General features: G+C 45.5%; 2 protein-coding genes across 4 annotated transcripts in view; both read right to left on the bottom strand.

The window, feature by feature from the left end:
* Positions 1-61: 61 nt before the first annotated feature.
* Positions 62-4,261, bottom strand: Ttc36 (tetratricopeptide repeat domain 36). Its single transcript, XM_005069450.4, has 3 exons — positions 3,750-4,261; positions 2,631-2,819; positions 62-329 (listed from the first exon to the last, which is right to left on the bottom strand). The coding sequence occupies exons 1-3, from the start codon at positions 3,979-3,981 to the stop codon at positions 67-69; spliced, it is 684 nt and encodes a 227-aa protein (XP_005069507.1). The 5' UTR covers positions 3,982-4,261; the 3' UTR covers positions 62-66.
* A 135-nt stretch (positions 4,262-4,396) lies between these two features.
* Positions 4,397-21,588, bottom strand: part of Kmt2a (lysine methyltransferase 2A) — an 81,823-nt gene continuing 64,631 nt past the window's right edge. For all 3 annotated transcript variants that reach the window (XM_040729906.1, XM_021226743.2, XM_040729905.1), the window contains exons 28-36: positions 21,107-21,187; positions 19,286-19,347; positions 16,921-17,091; positions 14,792-14,866; positions 12,380-12,554; positions 12,120-12,227; positions 11,034-11,117; positions 10,281-10,410; positions 4,397-9,256 (exon numbers count right to left, since the gene is read on the bottom strand). In XM_040729906.1, the coding sequence (XP_040585840.1) occupies positions 8,981-9,256; positions 10,281-10,410; positions 11,034-11,117; positions 12,120-12,227; positions 12,380-12,554; positions 14,792-14,866; positions 16,921-17,091; positions 19,286-19,347; positions 21,107-21,187 (1,162 nt within the window). In that variant the 3' untranslated portion in view covers positions 4,397-8,980. The remainder of the gene's footprint in view (positions 9,257-10,280; positions 10,411-11,033; positions 11,118-12,119; positions 12,228-12,379; positions 12,555-14,791; positions 14,867-16,920; positions 17,092-19,285; positions 19,348-21,106; positions 21,188-21,588) is intronic.

The raw sequence follows: 21,588 nt of genomic DNA on the forward strand, positions 1-21,588 counted from the left end.
AGTCCTGGAAGTTTTATTGGGTACTGGTTGGTTCAGGGGTCCCCCTCCATCATCCAGCGGCCACGCTCAGTGCCCATTGCTGGGCGCGCGCAGCTGCCCCATCATGTCGGCCAGCATGCGGTTGCACAGGGCGGCGTACGGGTTGAGCAGCACCAGCTGGCGCCGCGCAAACGGGCTGCCCAGTCGCGCAGCCTGCTCGAAGTCCCTACGGGCGTCGTCGTCTCGGCCTTGCAATCGCGCCAGCAGCCCGCGCTGCACTAAGCTCTGGCGGGCGGCGCGACCCCGGCCGCCGCTCAGCGTCACTGCGCGCTCCAAGTCCTCCAGGGCGCCTGTGGGCCGACGGGGAGATGGCGCGGGTCAGCGGGGCGTGGGCATCCGAGCCCCAGCCCACCCTCCAGCAATCCATTCCCGGAATTCACAACCCACATTCGTGTAGCGGACTTTTGAGCCGAGAGGGATGGACATGAAAGGTTGATAGAACTGGCTTGGGAGCCATCCAAGGGTAAAGCTGAGATTAAAGTCCAAGGCTTGCCCTGGCCGTGTTCCCAGTACGTTCTACCACTGATGACCCAAAACGTGAATGTTGCTGAGAGGATTTGGTCATTGTATTAGGGAATCTGCCAACTTCCAAATAGCTGTAGCTCACACCGCCAATAAGTAGGCAAGCATCTATTGTGTGCTTGGTGACCCACTCCAAATCCTAGAGCTCTATAAACATATCATTAGGGGGTTAAAGAGATGGCTCAGTGGTTAGGAGCACTGACTGCTCTTCCAAAGACCCAGCACCCACATGGCAGCTCACAACTGTCTGTAACCCCAATTCCAGGGGGATCTGATACCGTCACACCAATGCACAGAAAATAAAGTTAAACAAAAAACATATTATTAGCTACACAACTGTTTCCTGCTATAAAGTCAGTCTCCTCTTTTTTCCTTTTCCCCTCTTTTCCAATGCAGGCTATGGAAGTGGCACTCTTCCCATTTCCTCCTTCATTATCTCCATGGTCTTCATTACCCTGTATCTAATTTCACTGGAAGAAGGCTGTGGAGCCAGAGCTGGCTGCTCTGTTCTATTTCTGTGATTCTCAGAGGAATGTACTTGGGTTGAGTCTCAGAACTCAGAGCCTCAGGCAGCCAGCTTAGGGTTTTCGTGAAGTCCACCAGCTGCTTTCTTTGGCCCCTGCTTCAATCCATGTTCTCTAGTCTCCCAAAGTGGCTGCCAGGACCCTGTGTTGCTCAGCACCATCATGGAGAAAGGCTGAGCTTCGGTCGTCAGTGGAGCCGGTTTAGGAAACACAGTAGAGCTAGACTGCAGACTGAGCAGGGTCCAGGCGTTGCTCAGTTTCCCTCTCCACGGCTAGTCTGCTAGCACCCAAGTCTCCACAGGTGGAGTCACCTCTGGACTTCCCTGCTTTCCGTCTGCAGGCTGTCCTCAACAGCCTACGGCATACAAGCCTGCAAAAGGGGCTCTTTGGGTGTCTTCTGCTGTCTTTGGGATGGAGTCCAGGTTCTCTGGTTTAGGTTCTAGGACACCCCCACCAACTACTCCTATCTACGGCCTGGTCCTCTACCAGGTCTCTAGTTTACAGTCCTCCTGGCCTCCAGTCCTTCCTCTCTGTCCCAAGATCCCCATTCTAGTCACAGTAACCTGAATACATCAGGTTGGATCCAGTTGCCTTCCCTGCCCAAGCTAAATCCTTGAGTAACCACCACCTTCTCAGTCTGACACTTGTAGCTTGTCACCCTTGGGTCTCTGCAGACCTCTGCAAGGCCCGACTTTCCATCCTTCTATGAGGCCTGCTCCAGCCAGCCTGGAGAGCGAAGGATCTAGGACCTAAGCATGCTTTCTAAGCTCCTAGAGACTATCAACTAATTCCTCATCTTTCAGAACTTGCCCTTCAGGAAGAGGTCCCATGCTGCTTTCTCTCAAATTTGTTTGCTGTTAACCTAGTTATGAGCTCCTTGGGGAGCAGTATCATGGGATTTGGAGACCCACCACCTTGTTCATATCCAGGCTCAGGCACTCCTCACCTGGAGGAGTGTGGGGAGCTATTTAACCTCTGTACACTTCCTTTTCTTCATCTTTACAATGGAATGACAACACATACCTTTTAAGGTGGTTGTGAGAATTGTTAGTACAGCCTGGTTGAATGCATAGTGCCTGGTCCACAGGAACCTACACCAATGTCTTATCTGCATGCCTCTACTTCTAACCTACTGCTGCCTAGAAGGCTCTTATTAAATGTTCCTTAAATCCGTGAACAGAAGGTAGTCTCTTGGTTTTCATAATAGTCTCACGAAGCTAGCAGAATCCATACTCTGTCTTGGATTTTTTTTTTTTTTTTTTTTTTTTTTTTTGGTTTTACGAGACAGGGTTTCTCTGTATTGTTTTGGAGGCTGTCGGTCCAGCCCGGCCTCGAACTCACAGAGATCCGCCTGCCTCCACCTCCCGAGTGCTGGGACTAAAGGCGTGCGCCACCACCGCCCGGCCTGTCTTGGATTTTTAAGTAAGAATATGGGTGTCAGGGCGTTTAGCATCTGTTCCTATGCTCTCACTCCACAGCCACTTCATCTCTGCTCTTCATGGAAGGGAGTCTTTCTGTGGAGGATTTCTGGTGTCTTCCCCTCACCTGCTACATCCCCTTGAAGCCTCCGGGCTTGAGCCCGGTTGTTGTAGGCAGAGGCTCTCTCAGGTAGCAGGCAGATGGCTTGGCCAAACTTCTCCAGGGCTGTGTGGAGGTCCCCGGCTTCTGCTGCCCTCACTCCCTGCAACTCCAGGGCCTTGGACTGCTCCAACTGTTCTTGAGGGAAAACTTCATCTGCTCCAGGGAAGAAACAAAGTAGGGATGTATACAGCAGGGAAAAAAAAGAGAAGCCCATGGGCTTAGGCATTATGACGCCTGAATCAGAGATGACTAGGTGTGGATCACAGCAGAGGTAACTTGCAGAGCTAGGGAGAGGGATAGCTGAAGTCACTAAAACTGGGAACTATCCCTGGGTTAGAGACCTGAGAAAGGACAGGAGAAGAGAACCCAGCAGCTTGCACACTGGTGACTTGTTCTAGACCACAGCCCCAGGTTGTGGAGCTTAGAATTGAACCCTTTTCCTCGGCTCTTTGTCTTGTGCTCATTTTGCTTTACGCACGGCCTGACACAAAGGTCACCATAGGAGTCCCAGGTTTTAAAAACCACTCCCGATCTGTCCTTGAGATTTTCAGCCTGAAGCTGCAGTAAGGTTCAGGCTCCACTCCAGCAGAAGCAAAGCCCCAAACACCCTCATCAGGCAATGGATCATGCTGCTCCCTTGGGGGAAGGGCTAGCTATCTAGGTGCCTGGCTTGTAATAGTGCTTAACAAATGAAGCGCCAATGTTATGTCAGGTTGTGCCAACTGAGCCACCATCCCGTCCTGTTTGTCTTCCATCCCTGGGTGGCGGGGCTGTGGTGGGGTGGTGGTATGGTGGTAACATCCCCTACATTAAAGTCAAAGCTTTGAGAGTTTGACTTCAGCCAGCAGTTAATTTGGATCACAGGAAGACTTTAGTGGTAGGAGACTGAATGACTGAGGTGCAAACTCTGGCCTTCTCTTGACAGTGATTCCTGCCAACCTAGACACTGAACTTCAGAGGACCTCTCTGGTTCCAGTCTCTGACATCATCGGCAACGGTGGAATGAAGGGTCCACCACATCCTGTAGGAGAGCTCAGGGGTCCTCAGCCTATGGAGAGGCACACACCAAGGTCAAAGACTTACCTTCATCTTCTTTCTTTGCTTCTTCCAGGTCTAAGCCAATGACATCTCCAAATGGGGTGTTGGGGTTGAAGATGGCCTGCAGCACTGCCTGATCATTTGGAGTCCCCATGGTACTTAGCTCCGAAGTCCCAAGGTTACTCGGATAACAAGGGAAGATGGTGGGGATCAGGGTGGAGCTTTTAGCTGGCTCTTGTTGTGAATGGAGGCGGTTCAGTTTGGGGACTGCCCCCATGTCAGAAGGGGTGTCTTCCAGTCCTTGGCTCAGCTTCCATGGAAAGGGTTAGTGACCTGGCCTGTGGTTTCACAGTTTTCCCTACTGAACCCATAGCCCTAACAGAATAAACAAACCCTGTTTCAGCCTTAAGGTGGAGTGGCGCACTAAAGGTACTGAAATGCTTTCATTTTATTATAGTCAGTTTAGAAACCACTAACTTCCTATCAGAGGAGGTAGTTAGATAGAAACAACGCCCTTCCGTCCAGAACCTGTAAGGTCTCAGATACACATCACTGCTTAGTGGAGGACACTCTGGGCAAAGGAACAATCTTAAAGAAGGGAGGTGGAAAGCACTCAGTAATCCATTCACAAGCCCCTCCCTCCCTTCTCCACCCCCACCGAGGCCAAAAGGAAGCTAAGCCAAGTGCAGCAATAAACTTGACATGTTTATTAATTAAACTATCACTTAAATAAAAAAAAGTGCATAGAAAATAAACATGTTTAAAAACTCCTTTTTTGTTTTTACAACTATGTACACTTTTTACTTTTACATTCAGTCTTTCGTAGAGCTTTCAGCATTATTATTTTTGAACTATTAAAGTACTTTCCTTCGTCCCTGTCTCAGGGAGTTAACACTGATGGACTTTAGACACATTTTCCTCCCCCACCCCCGCTTTTTCTCTAACCAGAAGCTTGGAAGAACACAAGGGAAAAAAAGGGAAAAAACAAAACAAAACAAAACAATCCCCAAAAGATCCATTTTACATGATACAGTTGCTGAGAAATGTCTTATCTAGAAATGAAGCTTGTCACTGTTCAGCTCTTGAAACAATTATTCAACTACCTGTATTTGCTAAGGAGACTGGTAAAGTTCAAGAAAAGAAACACCACAAATCTATTTTCTTGGTTGAAAGACAGAACTAGTGTACCTCAGAACAAGATACCAGAAAGCACAGAACACAATTTTCCCCTAAATGCAGGTGGTAACCCCAACATTCATAACCAAAAGTAGAGAAACGAGGAGTACAGGTACCAACTGGCAACATTCACAGGCAGGAAGAGCCCAGGTGACACCAACTCTGCATTGCACTCTGATCTTGGGGACGGGCGTCTGTCATCCTTTTGTGGTTCGGAGTTCCTGTGTAGGAACCAGAGGCCCCAGGAGCCTGACATTTTCCTGCCTCGACTAGTAACTGCAACACAATCCTTATCTATAGTGTTAAGAGAAGTAAAAGCCATGACTGAACTAGGCTTGTTACAATGGTGCATTCCTATATTAGTTCCTATTTATATATATATATTTATATTTATTTGAAAACCAAAACAAACAAACAAACAAAAAGGTTGAAAGTTTTAAGAGTGAGACTTGACTGGTATTCATGATTTTTCATGATTCGGCACAAAACTATCTGCTCAATAACTTTGTATTGCTTTAAAATGAAGGAAACGTAAAATTACACCCAGCCCTTTGCAATGACCCGCTTTTCCTTGAAAACAAAACGAAACAAACAAACAAACAAAAAAACCCAACTTGGTTTCTATGAAAAAGAATCCCAAATCCAAAAAAAGTTAACATTTGATGAGGCTCTGACCTCTAGTATTTTCAGGTATTTGATTGAGCGTCAGTCCTTTAGAAAGATACATTCATTAAAATATTTTTTTGTTTTTTTCTATGTGTGTTGTATTTTTTTTTAATTTTTAGGGTTTTTTTTTTTTTACTTTTTTTTTTCTAAATCAAGATTGCTGCATGGTGCTCACTGGATTGGCCGAGAGTTGATAGAGGTGAGCTGGGTTCTGGCAAAGGAGTTTGGGTTGAAAACCTAAGAGGTACCAGGGCTTCCCCCTTAATTGTGATTGGTCTAAAAACAGGAAAGGGGTTGTGCTGGACATGGATAACAATGAAGGAGCCCGGGACCAAGTTCCGGCCAAAGGGTCAGCGCCATGCAGCTATTCTGGTTACACAGTTGTCACTGGCCACCAGGAAATGCAGCCACAACAGGTTCTAGCAGGGAGGCCGTAAGTGAGCTGGCTCTGAGAACCTATGAGGTTTGCAGCTGTCACTCCTAGGGATGTGGATTGCCCCTTGAGGGATTCTTGGGAATGACCCACCACGAAAGTCCACAACCTGCACTTCTGTGCGGAGGTTCTCTTGGTCACTTTCAAAATGAAGTCAGACATGTTTTGGAGACAGCTGTGCCTTCTGTTTTGTTGTCCTCTTTCCCTCTTGCAGGGAAACTCTGGCTTATCCCCCAAGGTGCTGGCAGGTATGCTGAATTTTGGCAATGGACTCAAGGCTGAGCTGAAAGAGGGATTTCTCGCTTCTGTGGTTGACAGTGGGTAGGAAGCAAGGTAAACCATCTATCTGCAGCTGGCAGGAGGAGGAAAGGTGGGTTCCTCCCCTGACCTCAGGGGCTGGGGTTGTAGAGAGGATGAGGAGGGGGCTCACAGTACAGCATGGCCTAGCAGGGCAGTGACTAGGTCTGTCAGCTGAGTTTCCCCCACCCTCTGACTGGCCTTTGGGTCTCTTTTAAGGTGAATGCATGACCCATCAGTGCATTAATCGTTTCAGTAACAAATGCAGCTTCAATTTTCTCATTAAAAAAAAAAAAAGGAATACAAGGATTTACAAAAAACCCTCACACAGTGCAATAAGAAAGGAAACCAGACACTAGTGGAGCCCCTCGGGCCACTGCATCTTGTTCATGAGCAAAAGGAGGGCGGGAGGTGAGGTCTGGGTAGACTGCTTCCCCAGTCCCCTGCTGGCACTTCTCCACGATGACAAGGAAGTCTCTGCCATCCTGGCCACAGTGCTGGGCTTCCCACGTGACAGTGGAAACAGTGACAATGTTCCAGCAAAGCCACAAGACAAAGTTCGTAAGGTCATGGAAGAAAAGGGAGCCCAGGATGGAAGGCACAGCAGAGCCATGAGTCCTGGGCAGAGAGTGTTGGGCTGCATCATATTGCTTTGCTGACTTCCATAGGAGAAAAGGATGCCGCACCCCCTACTCGGACTACACTACCCTGAAACCTTGTGGCAGGTGCAGAGATCTGCTTGATCGAGAGTGGTCAGACTGTGCTTCAGTTTCAACAGGCTGCCCCCAGAGAGGGCACGAGGTGGTCAGTGGGCTCTCTGTAGGAACAAGGACTTGGTGGGTAGAGAGGAAGGAAAGGAGATGATCTATGAGGCAGACAGTGACGGCAATTGTCAGGTTGCCAACTTGATGGCTGCTAACTCTGAAAGAGAAAGGCGAGGGAAACGGAGCACGCTGCTCGGCACTCTGGAGCCGATCCAGAGGGAGAGGGGCAGTGCAGGAGACTAGTGTGCCAAGGTACTGTATTCTCTAGGGGCTTCCTTGGCAATGGAGGGCAGTACCTAATGGAGCGGGCAACCTTCCTTCTCCATTACCGCAAAGAGCAGACCCAGAGAACATTTATGTCAACAGGCACGAACGAGCTAAGCATGGGACAACAAAAAGTACACCTTCCAGGGGGAAGTTGGGCAGGAAAAACCAGACTCTGTGTGGACAGCTGAATAGTTTCTCTAACTTCATCCTATGAAAATAAAAAATCATTAAAAACCGATCTTCTTTTAAATTAGGATAATACCACGGTTTAAAAAATAGCCTTGTCATAAGTGCTTCTCCCTACGAAGTGCTTCGCATAGAAAAATATACAAAATATATTTACATTTATAAAACCTTAAATAGTAACTGTAAACAGAACAGAGTAAAATCCAATGACTTAATTTAACAGGTTCAAGACACTATCTGGGGAAGAAAGAAACATTTGCTGCTGTTTGTCCACACCCTACACAGTAATCAGGGCAGTAGTGTCATTGAGTTTGCTCAGCCACAGACTGCACACAGCTGGCAGAGGTCCCTAAGCACATGTGGTCTAGTCCCCAAATCTGGGGCCTTGAAATCTGATTAGTGTTCTTTCAGTTGGACACTGACCATTTAGAATTCATCTTCCTATATCTTTTAAGAAAGGGAAAAGAAGTAAGCATGTCCTAGGAAGGGGCTGCAGTTTATCCTGGTTATTGTACTCTGGCTGTTGCACGACTCAAATCCTATGGAAATAATCTTTAGCTTGTTCAAAAAAAATCTTGCTACATTGATCTCTTTAAAACTCCCAGCGGAGCTTTGTGAGCTCTGTGAATTGTGTCTGGTTATGGCCGGTGGCTCCTGTCCACTCCCCACCTGGAGTGCTTTCAGGCTCAGGGAACTTTCTGCAGGCGCTTCCTATACCCAATAGGGAGTGTCCCTGAGCAGGAGACAAGTCCTGCCACCCAGGAAGAAGAATGGGAAAGCAGCAGATGAAGGATGGAGGAGGGAAAAGGGAGTGGAGGGAAGGGATGGAGAGGGAGCCGCTCCTATCGTCAAGAAAGGTCACTGGCTGCGGTAAGGCTCACAGGGTAACAACACTCCCACTCACAGCCACAGGCTCAACGTTTGGTAATTAATTGGCACAACCCCAAGACAGCCTTTTGACACCAGAGGTGCTAGGAAATCTGTCTCCCAACCAAAGTGAACTCTTAAGAAGGGAAAACCACCAGACCTTCTGTTGTTGAACAGATGGCCACAGGCCAGGCCTGACTGGCAGCTACCAGATATCCCACTAGCCCTGTATCTGGGGTCTTGTCTCACCCATTGCTTGTCAGGCTTGGAAGAGGGCTGAGGTGAAGGTGACAAACTGCTCTGAGGACACGCTCAGATCCCATCTCCCACTGTAAGTAACCCTTTACATGCTCTTTCCAGGCAAATCTCCCAGGAGCCCATTTCCCACATTTTGCAACAATCAGAGAGGCCCCAGGAGAAAGTCAACTGTGGTTTTTTTCTTCAAGATCCTTCTCTCCAAGACTATGATCACATGATGTGAATGTGGGACACTAGGGTGCTCGGCTAGAGGACCCTCAACTGCCCACTCAATCCTGGAGCTCCTGGCTGCTGAGAAATCCTTCAGCATGGCTTTGGGTGGCCCTGGGTCCAGGTCCTCCATCACAGGAAGATGAGCAGCTTTAGTTCAGGAACTTCCGGCATTTCTTGGCGCCACAGTTGCAAGGTAGCTTGTTGCTGGCATCCTCAATGGGAAACTTATAGTCATAGGTGAGCTCCTCCCCTCGGTAGATCTTACGCATGGCAAAGATAACAATGTGCTTCTGCCCATCGATATTGATGACCCGGGAGTAGCAGTTAGGCTCACACGAGTGATTGATGAAGCGTGCAGCATTTCCATGCATGGTGGCATCCACTACCTCCGAGTCATCAATTCGGAACATGTAGCAACCGATGCCCTACACATGTAGGAAAAAGAACCATTTATTTACTTACTAATTTATTGAATCAAACCCGAAGTCTTACACATGCTAAGTAGGAAAGCACTCTACTACTAAGCCACATTCGCAGCCCTGAACTTACTCTTTCTTTCAGGTGCTATGGGACGTGGGTGGAGGTCAGAGGACAACTTTCAGGAGTCAGGTCTCCCCCTCTACCACATGGGTTCTGAGAACAGAATTCAGGGCATCAAGCCTGAGCCATCTTGATTTTGAGATAGGATTTTCTCTTCTCTATGTAGCCTAGGCTGGCCTTGAACCCAAGACCTGAGGCTTCCCACTGTAGCTCAAGCAATAGGAGGGCAGGTATGGCATCCTCATGTTGGCTGAAGCTGTCACTGCTCAGGTTTAGGAACATTTCCTATGCTGCAAATCATGTCACCATAGGAGCCAGTTTCTGCTAAAGTTTCCACACTCCTCCCCTAGCTCCTATTTTTAACATGCTTTGAGGAATTTCTAGATTATAGGCACTAGACTAGGTGAAGACTGTTCATGTCATAGTAAAAACCTAAAACTTTGCAGCCACATGCTTTAGATCTTGGGATCCAAAGACTAATCACCAAAGAGCACCATTATTTGCTAACCCTTAGGGGAGGTCAGAACACTTATGGGGTTAATCACCAAATATGGAGAAGTCAAATATTTTTTTTTTTTTTTTTTGGTTTTGAGACAGGGTTTCTCTGTGGCTTTGGAGGCTGTCCTGGAACCCACTTTGTAGACCAGGCTGGCCTCGAACTCACAGAGATCCACCTGCCTCTGCCTCCCGAGTGCTGGGATTAAAGGCGTGCGCCACCAACGCCCGGCGAGGTCAAATATTTTTAAAAGCTTTTGTGGACTCAATGCTATCTCCTGCAACAACCAAATCAACAACCCACCTCTAAAGTGAAATCATGTTATTATTTCTTTTGGGATCCAAGGATCATGCTAAGAGTTGATGGCCTCTTTCTACAGCAAAAGAGAACCTAGGGAGTGAGTGGGCACTAACCTTGCTGTCGTAGTATTTCTCACGCTTGTCAGTCTGGATGGATCGGATGACATTGCCGGCATACTCAATCACCATCTCACCTGCGTCAATGTTTCTCTTACAGAAAAGACCCCGACCGTGGATGGGAGACCTAGATCATGGACAGAAAAGACCAGACACAAATTTCCTCTTTCAAATGATTTAGCTTTGTTTATTTTATGTGTATGGATATTTTGGTTACATGTATGCACGCACATGTACATGCCTGCTGCCTGTGGAGGTCAAAAGAAGACAATGGATTTCCTAGAACTGTACTTATAGATGGTTGTGAACCACTGTGTGGGTGATGCGAACCAAACCTAGGTCCTCTACAAGAGTAGCTACTGCTCTTAATGGTGGAGTCATCTCTCCAGACACCACGATGCAAATTTTCAAATTAATTAATTGTGTGAATAGGTGAAACAAGTCTGCTAGTTTCCCAGTAAAGACAGGACACCTGGTTGGGGAGGTCTGGTCCCACCTCATTTGCATGTATTAACTATACTGATAAATTACCAAACACTAATGATTTCTCCACAATGTAGCCCACTAGAAGAAGCAGAAGTCTAAAGTTAAATTCCTGTTCAACATGGAGAGCTGCAGCAGCATGGCATGTCACATTCAATAAATCTATTAAAAACTGAATGGCTGGAGGAGAGAGGCCACCCTGGTTATTTGGCTCAATTTATTTTGAAAAATATTAGTTTCTCTGAAATTCTAAACTCACAGCCTTACCTGTAGACACCAACTGCCTCCTTAGAAGTCTTTTTTAAGTGCCGGAAACGCATAGGCATTGGGAGATCCATGCTTGTGGCCCTCCTAAGAGATAAGAGTGCTGTTAGGAATTCAGTGTTCTGGGCGGTGGACTGGGCTCCTACAGGGTGAGCACACTTGCTCGGCATCAGCCAACAGTGCCTCAGGTTTTTTGCCTCTGCCTCCCAAAAGTCAGCATATGAGTTCATTTCGGTTTTCCTGAGACAAGGCCTTTGGGGCTAGCTTCAAACTTGAGGCAACACTCCTGCCCAAGCCTCCTGGGTGTGGGAACCATAGGTATGTGCCCATGGTAACTGACTCCATTTTGATATATACAGCTCAATGGTGACTAGTGTCACATGAATAGTTATTGGGATAGATTATTGTTAAAAAAATGCATCCTACAATTACTCAAATTTCATACTGATACTCTTTTTAAAAAAATTCTTATATGCATTGGCATTGGTGTTGGGCCTGCATGTCTGTGTGAAGAAACCAGAATGACTGGAACTGGAGTTACAGACAGTTGTGAGCTGCCATGTGGGTGCTGGGAATTGAACCTGGGTCCTCTGGGAGAGCAACCATTGCTCCCTACCAATCACTGAGCCATCTCTCCAGGTCCTTCATATTCTTTCCATTACCAGCCAGTTAATGCTACTTCAGTGTAAACTATGTCTCAGTCTTCCAAATGTCACACAAAAAACTGCCATTCTATGAGACAGAGCCCGAGCACTGGGGGTATATACAAGACTTTTTCTCTCATGAAAGTTTTTTATTTGTTTTGTTTTTGAGATAGGGTCTTATGTAGCTCAACTGGCTTTCAACTTAAGCTGGGGATGATCTTAAACCTGAGATGCTTTTGCTTCTAAATCCTAAGAGCTGGGACCACAGATGTGCAGCACCATGCCCTGTTGAAGAGAGGACTTCTAATGACTATTAACAGATTTCCAAATATTAGTGACTGTTTCATCCTACAGTCCACAAGTAGTCTAAATATACTACATTAAAATCCTGTTCAACCAAGAGCTGCAGGAGTCTAGGTGTCAGGTGACTGGTCACATGCCTTACCTAGCAGACTTCAGCTGTACCTCCTCTTCTTCCTCGTCATTAGGGTTGTATTCAGGAGGCTGTCGATGTTTAGAAGCCAGGAAGTTAAACATGTCAAATGCCGACTTCCTGGAGTCAAAAGATTATGGTTTGTTTTTAGAGAGAGAGTCTAACAAAGGAGTGAAGACGGTGCCATTAGTACCAAAACTGAGTGGGACAAGAACTGTCATTAGATAGCAAAGCCAAGACATCAAATGCTCACAAAACAAAATGGAACTTGCCTCAGGTGGACCTCAGCCCTGGCTGAGCCGTGAGGATTCAAGGGGGGTTCATTGGCCTCTTCTGGTTTGTGGAAACGGAATTTGTAATTCCGACAGTGCTTGGCACCAGACAGCTGCTCAATCAGGAACACAACCGCATCGTGGAGGATCCCGAGCATCCTCAAGCCGTTCACACCTACAGAATGACAGAAAGCGGCATAATATTAACAAACGGTAGCATTAGAGAGGCTACCCAAGGACAGGTGATATTAATGATTGTTTAGAAATTAGCATTAGAACGTTACTGAATTAATGCCTAATAAATCTAGAATGTTTACCATGAATTGCTTTTCTATGTGCTACACGTATAGTGGTGCCATGTTTCATTTCATTTCATGCTCATAAAGGCCAAAGCCTTTTCTTTGGTAAATGAAGGGACCAGTATCCGTTCAAGACCAAGTTCTCGGCACAAAGATTTATTTGCCCCAGAGGGACTAAGGGCAGAGAATAAGACAAGAGATAGAGGATGAGGGAGAAGGGATACAGGAACAAGGGATGGAGAGGGGTATTTGTTGGGGGGGGGCAGTGACAAAGGACTGCCTCTGCATAGAGACAGATGTATGTGGTCCATAGGCAAATGGCAGTTTGTAAGGGTAAAAGGGGAAACCTGTGTTAGGATGAGGTGTTTAATTTTAATTGGACATTTAATTAGGACAGCCAAAAATGGGGCTTTTGATTGATGGACTTTGATAGTGTGATAGCTGGACCTTAGTAGTCAGTCTCAGGAGGAAGAAGTGGTCAAATAAGGGACTAGACCTTGGAGCTAGCTTTAGGAATGTAATTTAATGGTTTTTAGTAAGGTAGAGGGAATGGGGGAGCAGGGCAAGGCCTGCCAAAGTCACGTTTGCCATGCTCGGGCCAGCTAGAGTCCTTTCAGGGAGTTTGAACCAGAGGCTTGTAAATACCAGGTAAGTACTCTGTCATTCGAGTGACACACCCAGCTCATTAAAAGCTTTATTTTATTATTATTTTGTTGTTGTTTTTTGAGACAGGGTTTCTCTGTATTGTTTTGGAGGCTGTCCTGTAACTTGCTCTGTAGACCAGGCTGGCTTTGAACTTACAGAGATCCTCCTGCCTCTGCCTCCCAAGTGCTGGGATTAAAGGCATGCGCCACCAATGCCCAGCTAAAAGCTTTATTTTAAAGAGAGCGAACTAACTTGGTGCCAGAAAATTTAACACTCCCCAGGTCACATAGTTGTTGTGCAGGGATTTGAGCTTTGTACTCTTATAACCTCGAATCCCATCTCCTTTTTGTTTATAGGTAGCAGAGCACCTGGTTCTGTGAGACCATATGCACCAAATTCAAAAGGAATATTAACAGTGAATGTGGGAGCTATATACTTCATAGCGGTTTGGTTTTCCTCAGCCTCATGATGGTAGAGGCTTTCAAATTTTCTCTTTATTTTATGAAAAATTTTCTATAAATCTGCTGGCATGGATGGCTGAGAGTATTTTGTCTTATTTTGGAGACAGGGTTTCTCTGTGTAACAGCCCTGGCTGAATTGGAACTCCCTTTGTAGACCAGGCTGGCCTTAAACTCACAGGGATCCGGCTGCCTCTGCCTTCCAAGTGCTGGGATTAAAGGTATGTGCCACCATTGCTTGGCTAAGTATTTTTAAAGAAAATAAACAAGGAACTGTAATCAATGTCATGTTTCTTTCTGGCAGTAGCAAACAGCTAACGTTCTACACATTTTTATTATGTGATATTTCAAATAAAATACTACTTCTTAGGGTCTGGGAATATGGCTGTGCAGAGTACTTGCCTAGTATGAGTGATGTCCTAGGTTCAATTCCCAGTACTGTAACAAACTGTGGTATTATTATTAGACATAGAATAAAGGTGTTGATTGTGGATAAGAGCTCCATTTCAGGAGTGTGCTTGTACTAGGATCATATACAATTCCAACAAACACAAAGTTAGTTTTCGTGGAGCACTTAGAAATGAAACCCTGTTGAGGTGGAGCTAGGGGTAGGACTGGCCTCCCTGGAGCTGAGGAGAGTCACTGGGCAACACACCCCAGTGTAGAAAGGGGCTTGAAATACACTCAGTGAAATACAGTCATAGGTTAATATTTCACTTCTATAAAATATCCAGTAGGCAAACCCACAAAGAAAGAAATCGAGTCCCTAGGTGCCAGGGTTAGGACGGGAATTAGGTCATAAGATGGTAGCTCATAGCTGTGAACACACTGAAAAGTCCCTGAATTTAAAGTTAAGTGAGTAAACTGGATGGTGTGTGAATCATGCCCTAAAGCTGCCTAGTATTTTATTTTTTCTTTAAATGTATATATTTTTATTTTGGGTTCAACTCTGTGGCACACATTAATAAGTTGTCAGAATATTTGCAGTCTGTAGAAAAATAAGTTTTTACCTGCAAATGATAGCTGCTTCAGACGAGCATTTGACCGGGCTTCCTGGACTTTATCTGTCAGCGACTTCCAGGCATCTGAAAGGAAACATAAGACAACCATAGGCAGGAAAGAATTTGTGCCAACATGTCTTACTGCCAAACAGTGTGCAGAATCACACTGCATCTGATGTCAGTACTCTGTTAGTTTTCTCCAAGTCTCAATTCAGTAGGTGAGGGGCAGTCAGGAATACACGGTTTGCATTGTTTCTTCCCTTTACCGCAAGCCAGAGGATACGCAAACCTTTTGAATCCCCAGAGTACCCACATCACTGATGCATCACCATACCTGAACTTAAAATTAATTCAAAAAAGTAAACAGGGCTGGATGTGGTGGCAGCTGGGTATGGTGGTGTCGGCTTTTAATCTGGCCTCTCTGGAGTCAGTGGATCTCTATGAGTCTGAGGTCAGCCTACTCTACAAAGTGAGATCTAGGCCAGTGAATAGTGAGATCCTGTCTCAACAATAAAAGTTAATATAAAGAAGAATGGGATTTGCTATGATCCTATTTTCTCTTCTTTGTAATAGAGACAGTTTCATATTGTAGGCTAGTCTGGAAATCACTGGGTTGCCCAAATTAGCCTTGAACTGTGGTAATCTTCTTGGTTCTGCTTCCAGAGTGCTGCTGGGGTTACAGGTATGCTCCACCAGGCCTAGCTCACACTCAGCCTTGTTACATTTTCATACACGCATATGTTTATTATTGTACTTTTAGAACTCAGACTTTATTTAACAGTCTTACTGCATAGCCTAGGCTGGTCTTGACTGAACTCCTGGGTTCAAGTAATCTCTGCCTGAGGCTTCACAGCAACTGGAGTAGAGACACACACTGCCACGTCCTGGTCAGTAGCTGGAGTAGAGGCACTGTGGCATTCTGGTCTGAGGATCTCACCAAGTCTGTCCATCCTTCATTCCTTTCTTTTCCCATGTGGTCTTTGTTATCTGGCATTTCTACTATTGCAATATGCTTATTAATAATTTTGTGTCTCGCCGGGTGGTGGTGGCTCACACCTTTAATCCCAGCACTCGGGAGGCAGAGGCAGGCGGATCTCTGTGAGTTTGAGGCCAGCCTGGTCTACAGAGCGAATTCCAGGACAGCCTCCAAAGCTACACAGAGAAACCCTGTCTCAAACAAAACAAAACAAAAATTTGTGCCTCCAAGCGTCTCTAAGTCAATACCTCCACCACAAGTTGGGGATCAAATCTAAGGCTCTGCACATGCTAGATAAACATATAACAAAACACTCTGATCTGTACCCCAGTCACTTCTTATTTGTTTATTTTATTTTAAAAAAGGCTCTGCTAAGTTGCAACACACTGGGTTTCAGTCTGTCGTGTAAAAAGCTGCTACACGGAGCTTCCTGAGTTTCTGCTTTTATTCTACTCAAAATTTTCAAAGATCTCGTGGTTCATCACTCAAACCTGTGCCCAATTCACCTTCCAATTTTCTTTTCACTGTTCAAACTCCTTTTCCCATCTAAAACTACTCAAAACCAAAGTTCTTCTAACTTCATTACATTCTCTGTTTTGGACAGCTACCTGCATTCCTCTTGGGCTAACCAAAACTCCGTTTCCCCCTTAAGTGGGTCTGTTGCTCTATTCACCTTCCTGGGTTTTGGGTAGCCCTAACTGACCCAAGTGATCGTTCATTCCTTTCAACATACTTACAGTCTAATTAATAAACTGTCACTAGTTCTCCAGCGGCTAACGAACACCTAACAAGCTAAGGATGAACAAGAAAGTAAAGTGCCAGCCTTTACTAAAGAGCTCACGGCTAAACAAGTGGGACTGGACCACAGCACTTGCATGCAGGGCTTCTCTGCTTCAGGAGACAGAAAAGGCAGTGCTGGCAGGAACACCGTGGGAGCTCACGCGGTGTGGGTGCTCACGAGGTGTGGGAGCACGCCAGGAGGAGGGGCAGCACTGCAGGGATAAGCTGGGGAGAGCAGCTCTGCTAGGTGTGTGGGTGACACATAACCTGCAGCACTTCTCAGGGACGACACCTACTTCTTCAACAAGACAAGCGCCCTTGCACAGAGAAGCAACTGCAACAGGGGCCCTGACGGAAGGCGGACCTAACTTAAGTCACTCACCTTCAATACTTTCCGCACATATCTGAAAGCCATCATCGCTTGAAATTTCAAAAACGAGGCCTTTCTTAGGCTTTTTCTCAGTAATGCTTTCCTTCCTCTTTTGTTCCTGCTGGAGCCAAAGCATCAGGGGAGAGCTGAAGCTGCTCTCTTCTTCCTCCACTGCTTTAGGTTCTAGGAGGGGACAAGGGCCAAAGTATTCGCTTAAGCCAATGAACACTGATTGCAATGAGCAGAAGCAGCTACACCAGTGGTTCTCACCTGAGGGTCATGACCCCCTTAGGGGTCACTAGATGACCTTTTCATAGGGGTTGCCTAAGACCATTAGATAACACAGACATTTACATTATGACTTATAACAGAAACAAAATTACAGGTATGAAGTAGCAATGAAGATAATTTTATGGTTGGGGGTCACCACAACATGAGGAACTGTATTAAAGGGTCACAGCATTAGGAAGGTTGAGAACCACTGCTCTACATGAATCACCTCCATTTCTCAGGACACCCTGTATCATGTGCTATCCCTACTTACCAGTAAGAGTACTGAGACTCAAGGAACCTCCCCTGGGACACAGCTACCAAGTGCGAAAATGGTGGGTGACTGTGTGTGTGCGCACGCGTGCGTATTTAGTAGGTGTTTTTTGTAGCATAGCTGGTATGACAATGTGATTTTTTTTTTCATACACAACTGCTCTCAATAGGACGAAGGCTAAGCCAAACCAAAGTAAATAAAAATTTACTACATGTGAATCACTGGTTATGTCTCAGATACTCTCCTAGGAACTTCACCCAGGTTACCTCATGCAATCCTCACAACAACCACTGAGACAGGTGTTATTATTGAACCCCCCTGAGATTATTACTTATGTAGCCCTGCCTGGCCTGGAGCTTGCTATGGAGACTATAATGGCCTCAAACTCACAGAGATCAGCCTGCCTTTGCCTCTCAAGTGCTACAACTAGAGAAGTGTTATACCAAGCCCAGCTTGACTTCTTTTTCCGAGACAGGGTTTCATTTTTCTGTGGCTTTGGAGGTGGTCCTGGAACTAGCTCTTGTAGACTAGGCTGGCCTCAAACTCACAGAGATCCGCCTGCTTCTGCCTCTCGAGTGCTGGGATTAAAGGTGTATGTCACCACCGCCCAGCTGCTTGACTCCTTTTTAAAGGTGAGGAAACTGAGTTGGGTGTAGTGGTGCATGCTTGTGACCCTATTGTTATAAGGATGAAAAAGGATGAGCAATGCTATCCTGAGCTACCTAGAAAGTCCTACGCCAGTCAGGACAGCACAGTGAGACTTCATTCAGTGCAATGCAATGCAATGCAATGAATGAATGAATGAATGAATGAATGAATGAATATGGGGAAACCAAGGCAAACCAAGTAAAAGCCAAGTTCATACAGCTAAAGTAAACATACCAATCATCAGGATATGGTAACAGTCCAAATCAAGCCTAAGCCTTTCGCCTCTGGGAAGTCACTTTTTTTTTAAATAGATATTTATTTATTTATTATACATAGTATTCTACTAGAAGAGGGCATCAGATCCCATTATAGATGGTTGTGAGCCACCATGTGGTTGCTGGGAATTGAACTCAGGACCCCTGGAAGAGCAGCCAGTGCTCTTAACCTCTGAGCCATTTCTCCAGCCCCGGAAGTCATTTTTTATTATTATTTATTTAATTAACCTGTTTTTCTAAGACAAGAGCTCACTCTGAGGTATGTAGCCCAGGTTGTCTTCAAACTCATGATAACCTTCCTGCTATTGTTTTGGGAAGCAAGTGCAGGTTCTGTGTGTGTATTATGCTAACTGTAAAGTGACCAAACCAGACCAGGCCAGGTAAAAAGTGCTGTGAGACACATGTGGTTTTAGGATCAAATCCTGACTACCTAGGAGAGATGCCTCCAGTTTCTGAAAGGAAATTTACCCTAAGTTGCCATCCAGCTATAAGAAACAACTCAAGAGATAACTAAAGGTCACTGCAGAATGGCACTGTCCTTAAAGCCAGTTTAGCAAAAGTGATGACAGACCATGATTGCAGGAAGCTGGGAGAAAGTGCTGAGTTTTACTCTAGGACTTCCCATCAGCCCTTAACTCCTTGGGACTTCAGCTGGTTTCTCTCCCATCTAGAACATCAGGAGATAATGGAGGTGATTCTTCTGCTTTTCAGCTGGGACTTGTGATGTAGCACAGGCTGCCTTCAAGCCTACTATGCAGCTCAGACTGGCCTTGAACACACAATTCTGTCTCAGTTTTCCAAATGCCAGAATTACAAGCATGTGCCACCACGCACAGTTAACATACATGAATTTTAAATAGACCTTCTAACTTTAGAGTTCTCTATTATAACCTATCAACCAACCACATACCTGAATTTTCTTGCTCACTTGCTGGATTTGTTGCCTGACTCTCTGGAAGAGCAGCCGCTGATCTGAATGAAAATAAAACCAGACATGAGAGGTAAGGCCAGCTTCTTTTCTTCTTTTTTTTTTTTAACTTTTTTTTTTTTTTAATTAGAAACAAGCTTGCTTCACACATGTCAAATCCCAGCTCCCTCTCTTTCCCCGGACAGCTTGTTTTCAACTCAAAGATAAAACAACTGTTCACACCCTGACACACACCCTGTCAGTTATTGAAAACTAAGAAAACAAGCATAAAGTGCCTTAAAATTGTTTATTTATTAGTGTGTGCCTGGGTGTTGAAAAGCTCCTTCCACTGCAGGATCCAGGGATCAAACTTAGGCCATCAAGCTTTTAAAATTTTTATTCATGTATGTTGTGTGTGCCGCAACTGTATGGGTGCCCACAGAAGCTGGAGAGGCACTGGATCCAAACAAGGATGCTGTTACAACAGGAAGAAGTTTTAACTGCTTTACCATCTCTGTAGCCCTAAAATCACACTTAAGAGATTTCTTCCTGAATGCTCCCAGTAGGCATCTGATTTTGAGATAGTGGATTATATCTCTGAAATTGTTTCACAATCTTATAGTAAGAAAACTGCAAAGACACTTGTTAGGACAGTATTGTATAGTTTAAGTAAGTCAGCTGGCTTAATTAAAAACAGGTAAGCTACATGAGCTACTACACCACCTATTTTCAGTTTTTCAAATAACTCCCGAACAGCCCAAGTGCATACTAATATGCATGAAGTTAACTAGCTAAGCAAATTATTGCAGAGTATCCAACAGCACTGGTAGCAGCAGAGAAACACTTGGAACGCAGCATGGACACATGTCATTCCAGGAGGAGGTATGGAAAAACAACTAAATGAAAAAACAAGAATAGTAAGTATGGCAGCATTCATTTAACATAAAAGGATGTGTACATATTTACATAAGAGTACACACACATAGACATATCTGCAGAATAAAACCAAACCATGGGGTTAGAGAAATGGCTCAGTGGTTAAAAGCACTGGCTGCTCTTCCAGAGGACCCAGCTTCAATTCTCAGCACCTACATGGCAGCTCACAACTGTTTGAAACTCCCCTTTCAGGAGAGCTGGCACCCTCATGCAAACACGCATGCAGTCAAAGCACCAATGTACATAATATAAAAAGTATTTTTAAAAAATCCAAACCACCAAACCATTATCAAAATGACATCTAGGGAACAGACTGAGAAGGGGTGAGCAGGACACACAGGAAGCACCAGAAATCATTTAAATAATTCTAGCTTAGAAAAAGGGAAAGGAGAGGTGGGGTAGGTGGGCCAGCAAGATGGCTCAGAGAGTAAAATGACTCACTGTGCAAGCCTGACTACTGAGTTTGATCTTTGGAACATATGCAAAGGTAGGAGGAGTGAAATCACTGCTTAAGTTGACCTCTGACTGCTACATGTGTGCTACCCAAGTGTATGTGCACATACACAGATAATAACTACATATTTAAAAAGATAAAAAAAAACCTACTTCATTTTTGTTTTACACGCCTGTCTGTATTTAGTTTCATTAAAACAAAAACAGGACCTGGGGGGGGGGGGGGGTGGGCAAGGTCTTACTATGTGGCTTTGATGGGCCTCAAATTCACAGAGCTCTGCCTGCCTCAGCCTCCCCAGTGCTGGGATGAAAGACATCCACAACATATGATGCCTGTCAAGAACACTTCTGCCAACAAAGCAAAACCCAATGCAAATCAGGAGGAAGCCTGTTTTACATGTGGTGGACCCAAGAGAGAAGGCATCTGCAGCTCACCCCACAGGCTGTCCACACTCCTTCTGCGAAGGCTGCTCCACGCCAGCTGTACCCTGCTGCTCTCTGTCGGCTCTGGGAGTCCTGTAACAGAATCAATTGGGTGTATCTTTTCAAGCAACCATCAGCAGATATGCATTGGTCAGATAAAGTTCACAAGCCTGAAGAGTAACTAAGTTCACAAAAGCTAGTAAGAGGGCGCAAGGACCGTCTAGGGGAAGCGAAGTCACCTCTATACTTTATATATACTTCCAATGAGGTTTTAAGAAAGCGGACTTCATGAGACTCTGTAGCAGGAGCCCCTGCCTATCAGACAGGACTATCATCCTCTCCCATCCGCAAACCTCAGCAAAACAGAAACAGATATCAGCACTGTCGAAAGCAAAGGACAATCAAAACTGGAGTTCTTGATGAAATTGTCCACTGATGAACTAGTTTCTTTGCTCCACTCATCACTACCAAAAGCCCAAATGATGAAAGTGAGC

Source organism: Mesocricetus auratus, unplaced genomic scaffold (genome assembly GCF_017639785.1).
Source record: "Mesocricetus auratus isolate SY011 unplaced genomic scaffold, BCM_Maur_2.0 Super-Scaffold_100022, whole genome shotgun sequence".
In the NCBI taxonomy this organism is placed as follows: Eukaryota; Metazoa; Chordata; class Mammalia; order Rodentia; family Cricetidae; genus Mesocricetus; species Mesocricetus auratus.